This window comes from Balaenoptera musculus, chromosome 11, assembly GCF_009873245.2.
Source record: "Balaenoptera musculus isolate JJ_BM4_2016_0621 chromosome 11, mBalMus1.pri.v3, whole genome shotgun sequence".
Lineage (NCBI taxonomy): Eukaryota > Metazoa > Chordata > Mammalia > Artiodactyla > Balaenopteridae > Balaenoptera > Balaenoptera musculus.
In genome coordinates, this window is record NC_045795.1 from 16365837 (window position 1) to 16381169 (window position 15333).

Below are 15333 nucleotides of genomic sequence, written 5' to 3' on the forward strand. Positions count from 1 at the left end.
TTTGTATTTAATTTTTGATAGTTTGATTAATATGTGTCTTGGCGTGTTTCTCCTTGGATTTATCCTGTGTTGGACTCTCTGCACTTCCTGGACTTGATTGACTGTTTCCTTTCCCATATTAGGGAAGTTTTCAACTATAATCTCTTCAAATATTTTCTCAGTCCCTTTCTTTTTCTTTTCTTCTGGGACCCCTATAATTCGAATGTTGGTTCATTTAATGTTGTCCCAGAGGTCTCTGAGACTGTCTTCAATTCTTTCATCTCTTTGTCTTTATTCTGCCTCTGCAGTAGTTATTTCCACTATTTTATCTTCCAGGTCACTTATCCGTTCTTCTTCCTCAGTTTATTCTGCTACTGATTCCTTCTAGAGAATTTTTAATTGCATTTATTGTGTTGTTCATCATTGTTTGTTTGCTCTTTAGTTCTTCTAGGTCCTTGTTAAACGTTCTTGTATTTTCTCCATTCTATTTCTAGGATTTTTGGATCATCTTTACTATCATTACTCTGAATTCTTTTTCAGGTAGACTGCCTATTTCCTCTTCATTTGTTTGGTCTGTTGGGTTTTTACCTTGCTCCTTCATCTGCTGTGTGTTTCTCCGTCTTCTCATTTTGCTTAGCTTACTGTGTTTGGGGTCTCCTTTTCACAGGCTGCAGGTTCGTAGTTCCCGTTGTTTTTGGTGTCTGCCCCCAGTGGGTAAGTTTGGTTCAGTGGGTTGTATAGGCTTCCTGGTGGAGGGGACTGGTGCCTATGTCCTGGTGGATGAGGCTGGATCTTGTCTTTCTGGTAGGCAAGTCCACGTCCAGTGGTGTGTTTTGGGGTGTCTGTGACCTTATTATGATTTTAGGCAGCCTCTCTGCTAATGGATGGGGTTGTGTGCCTGTCTTGCTAGTTGTTTGGCACGGGATGTCCAGCATTGTAGCTTGCTGGTCGTTGAGTGGAGCTGGATCTTAGCATTGAGATGGAAATCTCTAGGAGAGCTCTCACTGATTGACATTACATGTGGCCAGGGGGTCTCTGATGGTCCAGTGTCCTGAACTCGGCTCTCTCACCTCAGAGGCTCAGGCCTGGCAGCCGGCCTGGCAGGCTCAGGCCTGGCCAAGACCCTGTCCGCCACACAACTTTTGGCAAGTCTGTGGTCTTCTGCCAGTGTTCAGTAGGTGTTCTGTAGGAGTTGTTTTCCACATGTAGATGTATTTTTGATGTATTTGTGGGGAGGAAGGTGATCTCCATGACTTATTCCTCTGCCGTCTTGAAGGTGCTCTCTCTTCACACTATTCAGTTTTGAAGTGTTCCATACTCACAGATCAATCAAGGAAAAGCTTAAGGGCAGATTTAGGGAAATCTTCCATTACTCCTGTTGCTAGAGGATCCACATTTCATCTGGAAAGGACATAAATCTGGCAATGTCACTTCAGGCCTAGCCTATCCACCTTTTTTTCCTTTGTGCTTAGTCTGTTTCACTTGCTCATAGCGGGCCCTGTGCAGAGGCCTTGCCCCTGGCCCTTCAGACCAGAGTTCCTCGTGAAACGGCTGAGCCGACACCTGAGCTCGGTACGTGCGCTGAAGCTCCTCACAGAACACTCAACTCAAGGTGGTGGCGGGCCGTGTGCAGAGACACTGTGTATGCCTGGAATTCCCTTTTGAGAAAGACCTTTAGGACCAGAAAACGTTAATCATAAAAATATTCTGTTCTTGTAAAGATTTAAGTTCTATTTGTTCTTCATTCTGTAGTTGAGTTCAGTGGCCAAAATAACACAAAATCTTTTTGCTTCTTTAATTTTCTTTACCCTTTAAACTATTCTGTAGCTCTTTAAGTTTGTCATGGAATCTAGATAAATTTCTGTCCATCAACATGATCAGCTCATATTAGTCTTTTCTGAGAACAGGTACTGCATTACAGGTATCTATCTATTCTTTCCTCTTCCTACTTCCTTTTATATCTGTACTATTTGGACTGCTGGGAGTTGAGCCTCTTGTGCTTTTTTTTAATAATAAGATAACATCTCTCCCCACATCCTACTGAAATACCAGAGAGTGCTTTCACAGACGCAGCCGTCTGTGTTCTCTCTAGGAGTGTTTAAAAAACCCGTATATGGAGTAGAACACACTGGTATTAAGAGGATAAACTTAATCTGTTGCATTGAGGCTTATTGCAGATTTTGGAGCCTGGGGAGTCAGATACCTTGTTTTCAGAAAGCGTGTCATCATTTTGTGGTGTTTAATTTGTTTTTAGCTTTCCATTATTTCCAAATTCTTATGGAAGTATGGAAATAAACAATTTTTATCTGATTATGACCTTCGAAGAGAAATAAACGGGTTGTTTTTATTTAGCAGCAACGTTATCAATTTATGCCAACAACAGTTTTTCTGAGTATGACGGTAATCACAGATGTCAGGATGCTCTGGAAATACTGTCTCTTTGTTACCTCTTAATATTCAAGCACTAAAAAAGATCATTTTAAAGTTTAATTGATTTATGGGTAATTGGTCCATCTGAACCTACGTGTAAGCGGAAAGTCTTACTTCTAAGTAAAAGATGGTTTTTATTCACGTGCCATGCTATCCAACGATTGCTATAGGGTAATAAGGAACTTTGAGTAAGATTGCTTAGAAGTTAAGATACTATGCAACAGACTTTGCAACAGTCAAGCTACATTTTCATATTTTCCAAAGAAAATTCATTTTGATATTTCCTTATTGCCTAATGCAGAACCTAGTACACTGCTGTGTACACTCCGTGTGTGTGTGTGTGTATGCATGTGCATACATGTATGTTTATATATACCTTTGTGGGGACAAGGAAGAGGTGCTTGTCAAGTGTTAGCTAAATTAAACTTAATTAGTCATTTTTACTGAACGCAATCTTATTAAATTGATTCATGGAACCAGAGTTTATTGAGTGCTTCCTATGTGCTAAGCACCATAATAGGTCCTAGGCGTATGTGTATTAGGAAGATTTTTGCATCTCTGCCCAGAAGATGCTTGCATCCTATCAGGAGACACAAACAATTAAGCCAATAATTATAACACATTGTATTACAGAATTTTGTACAAGATGCTTGGAAGCACAGGAGAGGAGCATCTGAATTAGTCTGGTTGGTCAGGAAAGTTTCCTGGAAGAGATATTCATTATGCAAGAAGAGTGAAAGGCATTTTAGACAGAGGGAACAGCAAATGACAGAGCATAGAGTTCTGACTATGGTGTCGTCCACTGTTAGGTTTACCTGCAATAGTGGTTGTGTTGTGAGAATGTAAGGGAGAATGTTCTTGATCTTAGAAGCTATGTGCTGACATATTTAGAGGTAAAGTGCCCTAATGTCTGCAACTAATTCACAGATGGTTCAGGAAATAAAACAAACAAACTTGTATTTGTGGATGTGGAGAGAGTGCTCACAAATGTGACAAAATATTTTTCCTGGGTTTAGGTGAAAGAGGTACAGGGATTCGTTGTACTACTCTTGAAACTTTTCTTGAAATTTAGCAGTGTTCAAATAAAAAGAGGAGGGCTTCCCTGGTGGCACAGTGGTTACAAATCTGCCTGCTAATGCAGGGGACACAGGTTCGAGCCCTGGTCCGGGAAGATCCCACATGCCGTGGAGCAACTAAGCCCGTGTGCCACAACTACTGAGCCTGTGCCCTGGAGCCCACGAGCCACAACTGCTGAAGCCCACGTGCCACAGCTACTGAAGCCCACGCACCTAGAGCCTGTGCTCCGCAACAAGAGAAGTCACCACAATGAGAAGCCCGCACTCCACAACGAAGAGTAGCCTCTGCTCACTGCAACTAGAGGAAGCCCGCGCACAGCAACGAAGACCCAACGCAGCCAAAAATAAATTAATTAATTAATTAATTAAAAAAATAAAAAATATAAAGAGGAAAAGAAAACCCTTCAGGTCACTAATAAACTTTTTTCAAAAGTTTAAAAAAGTAGTATAAACATGATATAATTGAAGAATTACCTAATTAATAACTGTCTTCTATGGTGGCCTATTAATTGGGTATTTATCAGTGATAGATCATTATTCTATAAAAGATAGCCTTGACTGGATCTGCTGTGATGCTATCTTTAATAAAATTGTTATTTAAGTCCTTTTTTATCTAAATGGGAAACATAAGACCATTGAGTGTCTAATAATAGGATCAGAAGGGACCAAAGGAGTTATACTGTCTAATTCACTATTAAATGAATAAGCTAAATAGGTAGAAGGCTGCCTGTGTATATTATTACTTAGAAACATTGCCATTGAAGAAATTTCCATGACCTTTCAAATGCTTAAACAGAGGGTCATATTCATTTGTGAATTGTCTAAGATTATTTTTTAAGAAGAAAGAGCCCATAAAAATCTAATTAATATACACTGTGACCCTTAAAAGAGAGAATGGGGAATTAAGAGCAGAGAATGTAATGCATATTAAATAAACATAACAGATAATGTATAATTCATATTCCTTATTGGCCATAGAAGAAAATGGATAATGAAGGCTGGGATGGATGGTTGTGAAAGACTAGGGGATGGAATTGTGGGAGGAGGGAAAGGCAAGGCTAGTAGTGGAGAGTGCAAGACAGAGGAAGAGAGAGAACACATCTTCTGAGGAAGAAAGATATAGCAGACTTTGAGGTGATTTTTTTTTTATTGAAGCATAGTTGGTTTACAATGTTATATTAGTTTCCGGTATATAGCAAAGTGATTCGGTTATACGTATATATGTGTGAGAGTGTATGTGTGTGTGTATTCTTTTTCATATTCTTTTCCATTATGGTTTATTATGGGATATTGAATATAGTTCCCTGTGCTATACAGTAAGACCTTGTTGTTTACCTATTTTATATATAGTAGTTTGATTCTGCTAATCCCAAACTCCTATTTTATCCCTCCCCACTGCCTTTCCCCTTTGGTAACCATAAGTTTGTTTTCCATGTCTGTGAGTCTGTTTTCTGTTTTGTAAATAAGTTCATTTGTGTCATATTTTAGATTTCCCATATAAGTGATATCATATGGTATTTGTCTTTCTCTGTCTGACATACTTCACTTAGTATGATAATCTCTGGGTCTATCTATGCTGCTGCAAATGGCATTAACTCTTTTTTCATGGCTGAGTAATATTCCATTGTGTATGTGTATGTACCACATCTTATCCATTTATCTGTCGAACATTTAGATTGCTTCCACGTCTTGGCGATTGTAAATAGTGCTGCTATGAACATAGGGGTGCATGTATCTTTTCCAATTATAGTTTTCTCTGGATATACATCCAGAAGTGGGATTGCTGGGACATATGGCAACTCTATTTTTAGTTTTTTGAGAAACCTCCATACTGTTTTCCATAGTGGCTGTACCAGTTTACATTACCACCAACAGGGTAGGAGGATTCCCTTTTCTCCACATGAGGTGATTTTTTTAATAATTATGTTTAATTGATGTAGATTTTCTTACCATCTAGTGTTTTTTAACTATTGATCCAATTAATCACTGTTTACAGTTTTTATATTTTTATAATCTCTATTTTTAGAGACTCTACTCATATGGAATAATTGAAACAATTTATTATGATGGAAATTTTCCCCAGTGATAAAGCAAAAGCTACCAGAGAAATATCACTTCTCTGACCAGATAAAATCAATCTTCACCCATATTTTAATTTGTTACAATGAAGCTCATACACAGGAAGAGTTATAGTGAGTTATAATCTTTTGAACTTGAGTTTTGGCAAAGTTTGGTTTTTCAGAAAGGATTTTCTTTGTTGTGAGACTATTTTACTGAGAATATTATCTTTCTTTTATTATTAACCTTTTATGTCTTCTACTTTTTCCATCCTCTGTCATCTCAAATTACTATGAAGCAGAGATCAGAATGTAGCTGTTGTAGCTGCTCTCTATTCAGGGAAAAGTAGTGTTAGAACTATAGGCTGATCTGTAATTACTTGGGTAAAATGATAATGGATTCCAATAACTTAACTTTTTGAAGCGTTTTCCTTTGTAAGATGCATTTCATTTCTTCCTAGTGTTTGCTTTTTTTTTTTAACCAAAATTAACACAACAAAAGGATGATAGATGATCTTATGAACCTAATGTTCATTAGAAAAGTCAGATAGACTGAATAATTTAAGGAACATGAACAAAAGTCAGGTAGATGAACAATTTTAGGAAAAAGTAAGATTCCTCCTTGGATGTTTAAAAAAAGCCTCATTCCTGTCTTCTGAATTTCTACCCACCACTTTCTTTTTTTGCATGTATTTATTACAGGCATGGGAGTTTTTACTGGGCATTCACTTCTCTTATCTCAGTTCTTCCTGCCTGCTTCTCTTTTATATTTTCATGTGTTTGTTTTTCTGGCATGTATTAGTCAAAATCCATGTTACAGTGTAGATGGGGGTCTCTCTCATTGGGGTTGACATCATACCCACATCAAGCCAGCTCAGTTCGCCCTTGATCTTGGTTTCTAAGGCTGTGTTCTCCAGTACCCATCCGCCTCCACATCACCACTGATAGGGATGTATATGAAGTTCCCAGGATGTCTGTCAAGTGTCCCTCACCGGCGCCTGAGTAATAGCCAGTCTTAGATCACAGAAGTTTAATGATGAATCCATATCTGTCATGAGCGGGAAGAGCTGCAGGGCACATAGTAGGTAAGGGCTTAATAAATGTTTGATGGATTAATAAAGAAATGAATGTGCAAAGGAATGTAGCTCATAACTGAAGTCCTTAAGGAATGAAGCTGTTTAGGCAAGCACTTCTGTCCATAAGTATAGCCAATTAAGAGTGCAGCTCAAAGCATGCTTGTGTGTCCCAGTATCCATTAGTGATTACAGACTGCAGCCTTTGGTTTCCCTGGTGAATTCATATGCAAGCTGACCTGACAGGCACTGCTTGCATTATGAATAATCACAAGACTTCGGGATTCCACACTGAGCTTCACCTTTACTATGAAACGGCTTTCTGTGGCCTAACTGTGGGAGGGATCAGCTCTCATTAGAATGAATGCTTGAAATATAACCTTACAAACCTGAACTTTCTCATGTTAAGAGCAAAATCACCTTTGACAAATTTTTGGATTGAATTGGCAAGGCACAGTTCTTCTCAAGTCCAAGGATTTCACATTTTGCACACGCTTTCTTATTTCATTGTGTTTTAAACCAGGTTGCTATTATGGAGAGCATTTTAGCAACCTTGATCTTGGAGACATCACGACCGTTATTCCTGTTGTTGCTGATGTAGTGTTACAGCTGCTTCCTCTTCATGTGATTTAATTTGAAGCTTCAGCCCACCAGGGGGCTGTTGGTCCCCACCTATGCAGCTTGAAGAGCTGGATGCTGTTATTCCCATTCCTATTCATAGCGATTTTTCCCCTTCTGTATTCATCTAGCAACAGCAAGGCTCTGTTCCAGGAACTCGCGCTCTCCACATAAGGCGTAACATGGAACCATTTGGATGGAAAAATTATAAATTAAAATTATTCTGTTCATTTTAAAATATTCATATTGTGTTGCTCAGATGCCAGTAACTGGAAAATCATGGATAATGTCCTGTTTTTATAACCTCTTTCAGAGTGTTTTAAAATCCATTTATGTTGTTACTTAGCCATCTCTTTCCTGGAGTGGATTTTGTGATAAGATTTTTTAAAAAAAAGGCTGTATGAGTCCAGTGTCTGATGGCATATGTAATATTAAAATACAGATAATACCACTAATTGCAACCAGTTTTTTTCAATAGAAAAATATTTACTCCATGTACAGAGAATATTTATAAAACTATAGAGCTACAAAGGTAGCCTGTGGACATGCCAGATTATTTACTTTGAGGATAAGACTTTTTATTAAATGATTAAAACTAAGCAAAGGTTTATTAATTTCTGAAACTACATATTTAAATTAAGAAATCCCATATATTCATAACATTATTGATTTTCAAATATTAAAAACATCTCTAACTTTTAAAATGGAGCTGTTTTTTGTTGTCTCCTGTTCTTTAATTTTGGGCAACTAATTTTAATTCTATCCTTGTATTTTCCATGTTGTCTGGGTGTGGGTGAGGACGTGCTTGTCTCAGAAAGATAGTAAAGTGGGGAAAAGTGAACATGTTTTTATGGAAGTTGGGTAGTTTGTTGATAAAGTAAATATATCTCTTCTTCTAAAGGAAAGAATAGTGACTGGAGATGTTAGCTTCATGTACTGATATATTTTTCCACCTCTGTGGAACATGTTAAAGAGAGTGAAGATCTTTCCTTTTTGCTTCTTTGTTCTGTAAGTTTTAAGTTCACATTCACATAGAAGCTATGTGTTCTATTTGTTGGCTAGGAATATTTAAATGTATTTTTGAAATTATTCTGTTCTGTCAACTAAAGACAATTTAAAATTTTAATTTTAAGACTCTTCCTAGAAACTTCTACTTTTGGTTCAGGCTGTCTTCTTTGTTTGTGTGCCTTGTGTGTGTGTTGAGGTTCTTCAGAAGCAACAAATCAAGTTAGCATGAACAAATTTCACAGGCCCATTTCACTGTTTATTTTAGCCTTGTGAATCATTTGGCCTTTTAAAACAGGCTAATCCTTTAATTGAATATGCCTTCAGAAAGATTCTGTGTGCCCTGAAAACTTGGGTGGCTCTTGCTAACTCTGCTTTATTTATTTTAAGTAATTCTAGGTGATCCAGAAGTATTTCCTTTCAATTTCTGGAAGAATGTTATTGCAGGCCGGTAATATTGGAAGTCAGGATTCTTTATAACAACAACAACATGGAAACATAGATACATTTTTATAAAGTCTGATTGATGGAAAATAGGATGCAACCTGTTCTATTTTTAGTAAACAGCTTTTTCAACACAGATGCTTAGTTTATACAGCAGCCAGCTTCTTTGAATGCAGCAATATAATGCACTCTGTTCTTAATTGAATTAAGAAAACAAATTAGCATGGTTACTACAGGAGAAATGGGTACCTCATAATTAATAATTTGTGAGTCAAACTTTAACAACACTGGACATTTTCCTTGGGTCTGTGACAGACTGATCAGTGAGTTAACTGCTGGTGGTACCTATTTTGTGGAGTGACTGTTTCAGTTCCGGGGCTTTTGCTATTCAATAAACTAGGTATTGTCTGTGACGGGACTAAAGCTTTAGTCTTGATCAAAGTGCTTTGGAGGAAGCATGGTTGAACTGATTGGCTGTGAGTGTTAATCACTCCATAAGACGCACTGATAATTTACAGCATTGTTGTAACCCTCTGGTGTTCATAAAATGAACTTAATGACCCAGTGCCACCATGGGATAAGCTGCTTTTTCTCTGCAATTGAATACCCAGGCTGCCTGCATATCAGTGTTGAGAAATACTGCATTAAAAAGAGTGAGCAGCTGTATGATGAAGGAAACGGCTCTGCAACAGATTTGTTAATTATCTCCTTTGATTCACAGAGGGTGTTTGTGAAATATGGTTGACCAGTGAAGACACAGGGGCTTATGGCAGAGATATTGGCACCAGTCTCCCCGTACTGCTGTGGAAACTGGTTGAAGTGATTCCTGAGGGAGCAATGCTGAGGCTTGGCATGACAAATCCGCCCTATATTTTAGAGCATCTGGAGGTAAGGAAAAGCACCCCATTTCCATGCTGACACAGAGACGAACCAATCCAGACAACGTGGCAGCCTCAGCACCATCACATGAGTTTCATTTAAAACCACTTTCACATTTTTTTTTTTTTTTTGTGGTCCCATGTTACCAAGAATGAATCGGGAATTTCAAGTCCCTTCTTTGTCAGTCTGCACATCTTGTTGCTGCTTCCTCACCATTAATTAATGTTGCCTAGATTTTCCAGTATTTGCCATCTTGTCCCAGTTCTTTGTTTCTTCCTTACAGCCCTTCAGTTTTCCAATGCATAAATTTGCCTCAGTTCCTCTGTCTATAACCCTTGTCTATTTCAGGACTGCTACTACGTTGCATTGATTTTGCAACCGACTGTAACATTGCATTATCTGAACTACTGTTAGCCCTACCAATAAGGATACTGTGCAGTGGAGTTTAAGGGTGTTTTAAATTTGATTCTTCTGTCTGGCGACAGTTAGGGGAAAAATGAAATCAAAGAGATGTAGAGCTTTGTAGTCTTCCACTTGATTCTCTTGTGGTCACTGTGAAAAAAGGAGTTATGATAATGCAAGATCCCTGGTTTTGTTTTTATACCTTCCACGGATGAACAGTGTGCCTACCCTCAAGTAGCTTACTATTAAACTAGGAAAATGGACGTGTGTACAAGTAACTGTGGTACTTGATGACAAATGATCAAATAAATATGAGCAAAGAATATGGACAAGGGAACAACCATGTAAATGAAAAAGTACATGCTGGGATCCATGATTATTATTTGAGAAATAAGATTATGCTATTAGGCCCATAGTTAAGAATAAGAAATCTAATAAGTGCTGTTGGAGAGTCATGTGCAAAGTACAGAAACAACTCACTTATGTTTTTATCAGTTGTGTTCTTTGCAGTTAGTTTGTACAGAAAAATGACATTTCAGAATTCTAAAAGCAAGTATAGTGGCTGAAATTTAATGTGAATGAATATTCAAAGATTATTTCTGTTGATTTGATTTGAAGCCTGTACTTGTTGAGGTTGTTGAATAGCCACCCTGCTATCAGCAAACTATTTTAGAAATTCTGAAAACAGAGTGGATCGCAATCTGATCGTTATTATAAATACCTAATGAAGAAATTTAGCGATCTCAATTTTGTTATTCACATTTTCCCAACCAGATCTTTTTAGTAAAGGTGTGTGATTTATATGTTAACTTTGGTACTTTGGACAGTGTGTGACTATTATGATTTGCTATTTAAAAGTAAGCCACAGGCATGTCAGTTTTTACTTAACCCTTTGACGTGGCACTTGAAAAAGCAAGTGATTCTCTGTAAAAATCAAATCTGCTAAGAGCTATAGCAGTCTTGCTATGTTTGCAGTAAATGTGAGGCATCCATCATGAAGATCAGGAGATGTGCTGGATATATGGTGGGTAGGAAGAGAAGTAAGCCCTGCCAATATACAGCTGATAACACCCCAGTTTCTTTGGATTTAAAAAATCTTATCAAATTTCAAGGGAACATTAGTAGCTAGAGTCAGAGCAGTTCAGGTGGGGCTACGGTCAGAGAAGTTCAGGTGGGGAGTAAACACAAGGGGAAAAAAAATCATGTATTGGCTCTGTGATGAGAAACCTAATATCTCTTGGAATAAACTCAACCCTTTAGTTAATTGCAAGATTGTAGGAACCAGTGTCGCGTTTATAGCAAACCCTAATGCTCAGCATCTAAAGTAGTGCTAGAGTTGTTGACCTCCGAATAGATGCTCCAGAAGAGCTGCTAAAAATCAACAGAGGATGGTAAATGTAGCTTTGCGCTTTACCTGAAAAAACACAAGTGTTTAGTTCATAGATTGTAGTTAGAGTGATAACAAGTTAAAATTGTCATAAAATTACCTTTTAAAAATTCTTGCTTTAAGATATCTATAATGTTGGCCTTCCCTCCTACATTCTCATTTTCACGAGGCGAGGACCTTGTCATATCTATGTGTCGATCTACCCCACCCACTAGTGGCTCAATAAATGAATGAATAAAAGATGAATAAAGGAAGAGCCTTTTTCATAAAATAAACTGTAGAGCCCACTCTATCATCTTGAACTTTGAAGTCATCTGGCCAGAAGAGGCAGCACAAGATGACAAAGTAAATGAGCTTCAAGGGTGAGAGTTTGTCCCAAAGAAAGCCACCCATTCCCCTCCACTTGATATGCAGGGAGTAATTCCATCCTATGGTTCCACAGCAAAGGAGAGAGCAGTCCAGAGGAATCAGAACCAAAGGAGACAAACAAAGAAAGATGTGCTAGATGTGCTAGAAAGAAAAAACTCTGGAAGCAAGAGCTTTTCAAGTCTTCCTCTGTCGCTTTGACAAGACCTGCACACCTTGGTGGTGGTTCTCTTCCTCCTCTGAGTGGCAGAGCTTCAAGCTCACAGTGTCCTACAAACACATCCTTCTGTAACAGGAAAGGTATCTGAGCTCCACAGGCATCACTGGCTTCCAAGTGTGAAAAAGGACATTAGGGAAGGGAGCCAACCCCATGGAGCCTAACCCCGCACCCGCAATGCATCGTATTTCCCCATTTTCCTCTCACTAAGCTGAGACTGCTCTGAAGAAATTACTTGACTTACCTAAAGTGCTGAAGAGAATTCATCATTAAGAAAAAAAAAGAAACGGGAAAAGCTGAAAACGGGGGGAAAAAATAACACCAGTGAATGACAGGTGATGATTTTTTTTTTTTTAAATGTGTATTGTTGGCTACACATGTGTTTTTTTTTTTTTTTTAAGAATTTCACTTTTTAAAATTTATTCATTTATTTATTTTTGGCTGTGTTGGGTCTTCATTTCTGTGCGAGGGCTTTCTCTAGTTGCGGCAAGCGGGGGCCACTCTTCATTGCGATGCGCGGGCCTCTCACTATCGCGGCCTCTCCCGTTGCGGAGCACAGGGTCCAGACGCGCAGGCTCAGTAGTTGTGGCACACGGGCTTAGTTGCTCCGCGGCATGTGGGATCTTCCCAGACCAGGGCTCGAACCCGTGTCCCCTGCATTGGCAGGCAGATTCTCAACCACTGCGCCACCAGGGAAGCCCGATGATTTTTTTTTTAACTGCCAGGATAGAAGGAAGCCACTCTTGAAAAACTACTCTGAAGGTATAATACACTTACGGTGAGGGTTTCTGGCGAATTGTATGGGTAGGACCCAGCCTTCTTGTGTTTCTGGAAGATGCTTCACGCTACAGACTTTAATTATAGAGCACTTCACGGGGCTGTTTTCCTTCCTCTTGGTTATGTTCACTTCACATTCACCTGACTCTTGAGATTTTTCTCTTAAACTCTTTTACCAGTTTTTTTTTTTTTTTATTGCACAGTTTAAAGGGGAAATCATTTAAAGGAAAATACCAAAGTTTCTATCATTATTTAAACGTATGGTGTGGAAAAATAGGTCTGTTGAAAATACATTTTATTAAATCTTCCAAGGGACAGAAGATATCACACTTAACGTAGGATGCACGTCTAACTTTTAATTGAGAGTCTAACATTATGTGTGGCACTTTATGTAGTAGATATTGAATAAATGTGTAATGAATAAAAGGAAAGGAGGGAGAATTCTTAATCCCTAACAGGCAAAGTCAAGTATCTAATTGGAACACCTACAAACCCTATTTTTAACTTGTCACTGCCCTAAAAAACCATATGGGATTCATTTTAAATGATGACATAAGTGTCAGAGATATCTCAAACATATCTATATATATGTATACCATATATATATGGTGGGAAAACACCCTGGAATTGAAGAAACATAATTATAAGCTTATGTAATACTTATTAAATTTGGATATGAGGTAGAAACAATAGATAAAACAGTAGATTAAAAACTATTTTACCTCATCTTAGGTCTGTAATACCTCTTCATTACCCACAGAATAAAGATAAGCTCTTTATCATGACATGCAGGGTCCTTAAGATGCTTCCTCCATTGCGTCCCTGTTTGCTCTTCCCTTTGCTACCCTTATGAGGCCTCCTGTGTAGCCTGTATTTTTTTTAACCATTTTATACTCCTGCTATTTTTACTTTAACTTTTTCCCGTTTCATACTTACCACGTGATGACAGTTGTTAGTATTGAGTTAATCAGATACACTAATATTTGCTACTGTTGGGTTGGCCAAAATGTCCATTCGGGTTTTTCCGTTAAAAAAACGGGTTCTTAATGGAAATACATATGTTGACTAATACATATGTTGACTAATATATTGCCCCTATAGTGGCACATAAGAGATATTTTCCCTCTATGTTTGCTTTCCTGTTGATACCGCTGAGATAATAACACTGGCATATTCCTGTTTAGTGAACTCTGACCTTCTAGGTGGAGCAGCTTGTGAATTTTTTTTTAATTTATTTATTTATTTTTATTTATTTATTTTTAAAATTTTATTTATTTATTTTTGGCTGTGTTGGGTCTTCTTTTCTGTGCGAGGGCTTCCTCTAGTTGCGGCAAGTGGGGGCCACTCTTCATCGCGGTGCGCGGGCCTCTCACTGTCGCGGCCTCTCTTATTGCGGGGCACAGGCTCCAGACACGCAGGCTCAGCAATTGTGGCTCACGGGCCTAGTCGCTCCACGGCATGTGGGATCTTCCCAGACCAGGGCTCGAACCCGTGTCCCCTGCATTGGCAGGCAGATTCTCAACCACTGCGCCACCAGGGAAGCCCGCAGCTTGTGAATTTGATTACTCTTGAAACTACATTGCTTAGTTTTGCCCTCTGTGTTGTAGGTAGCCCACAGCTAAGGTATTAATTCAGACTGAACATAACACATATGGACCCAGCCAGGTGTGATGTGGCCAGTGACAGTGGTGCAATGGCTGCTGGTACCTGGGCACCAGAAGGCGCTTGTACCTGGGCACCAGAAGGCACTGGTAACGTTATTCAACACTGCTTAATAATAATCATAATAACGTCAGTACAATTTCTTGGGCATTTATTATTTTCTAGAAACCTTACTGCTTGCTTTACACATATTATCTCTTTTCCTTCTTACAATAAGCTAGCTATATAGATATCATTATCCTTATTTTATTGATTGAGAAGCCTTTAATAATTGGCCAAATTACATAACTAATTAGCAGCTGAACGGGTTTCTAATCTTGTCTGACTCTAAAATGCTTTCTACTGTACTGCATCTTCCATAAAACCTGCTCAGATATTTCCCAGATTCCTTCCATGCTTTGTCAGACTCTGTCCAGCCTATCTCTGTGGGCACTCATCATGGTTCATCATCACTTATTTACACGTAAATCCAACAAAACTGTTACCATCTTTAGGAAGAGGCTGTATTGTTTGTCTTTGCATTTCAGTGCCTGTGATGACATGCACTTAATAAATGTGTGTGGAATGATGTGATGGCTCTAAGTTGAGCTGTTCTTTGACTGCATGTCTTATACATATTGAGGTACCTTCATATCTGGGCTGAGCATCTAGTTTTGGAAGAGTTTGTGGATGGTTGTCACATGTGTTTCTCACTTATGAGTCACACTTTTGTGAAGAATTACTAGATGGTGGAGGAGAATCCATCTAAGGGATATGCTTTATTATTTGCCCTGCTAAAATATTGTAGTGACAGATAGTATCTTTAGGACTACCTAGAGCAAATGAGCTCATTATATGATTATTGAATTTGTAGATTATCTAGGCTTTTAGCTTCTTTCTTCTCCTTCCTGCTTCTTAGCTTTCACTGCTTTTTGTAGTCTCCATCAGAGAAGTCAGCAGTGGATGGTCAAGGAGGAGAAAT

General features: G+C 38.5%; 1 protein-coding gene across 3 annotated transcripts in view; it reads left to right on the top strand.

Annotated features, from left to right (window-relative positions):
* Positions 1-15333, top strand: part of CDKAL1 (CDK5 regulatory subunit associated protein 1 like 1) — a 657693-nt gene that overhangs the window by 377807 nt on the left and 264553 nt on the right. For all 3 annotated transcript variants that reach the window (XM_036869715.1, XM_036869716.1, XM_036869717.1), the window contains one exon: positions 9404-9570. In XM_036869715.1, the coding sequence (XP_036725610.1) occupies positions 9404-9570 (167 nt within the window). The remainder of the gene's footprint in view (positions 1-9403; positions 9571-15333) is intronic.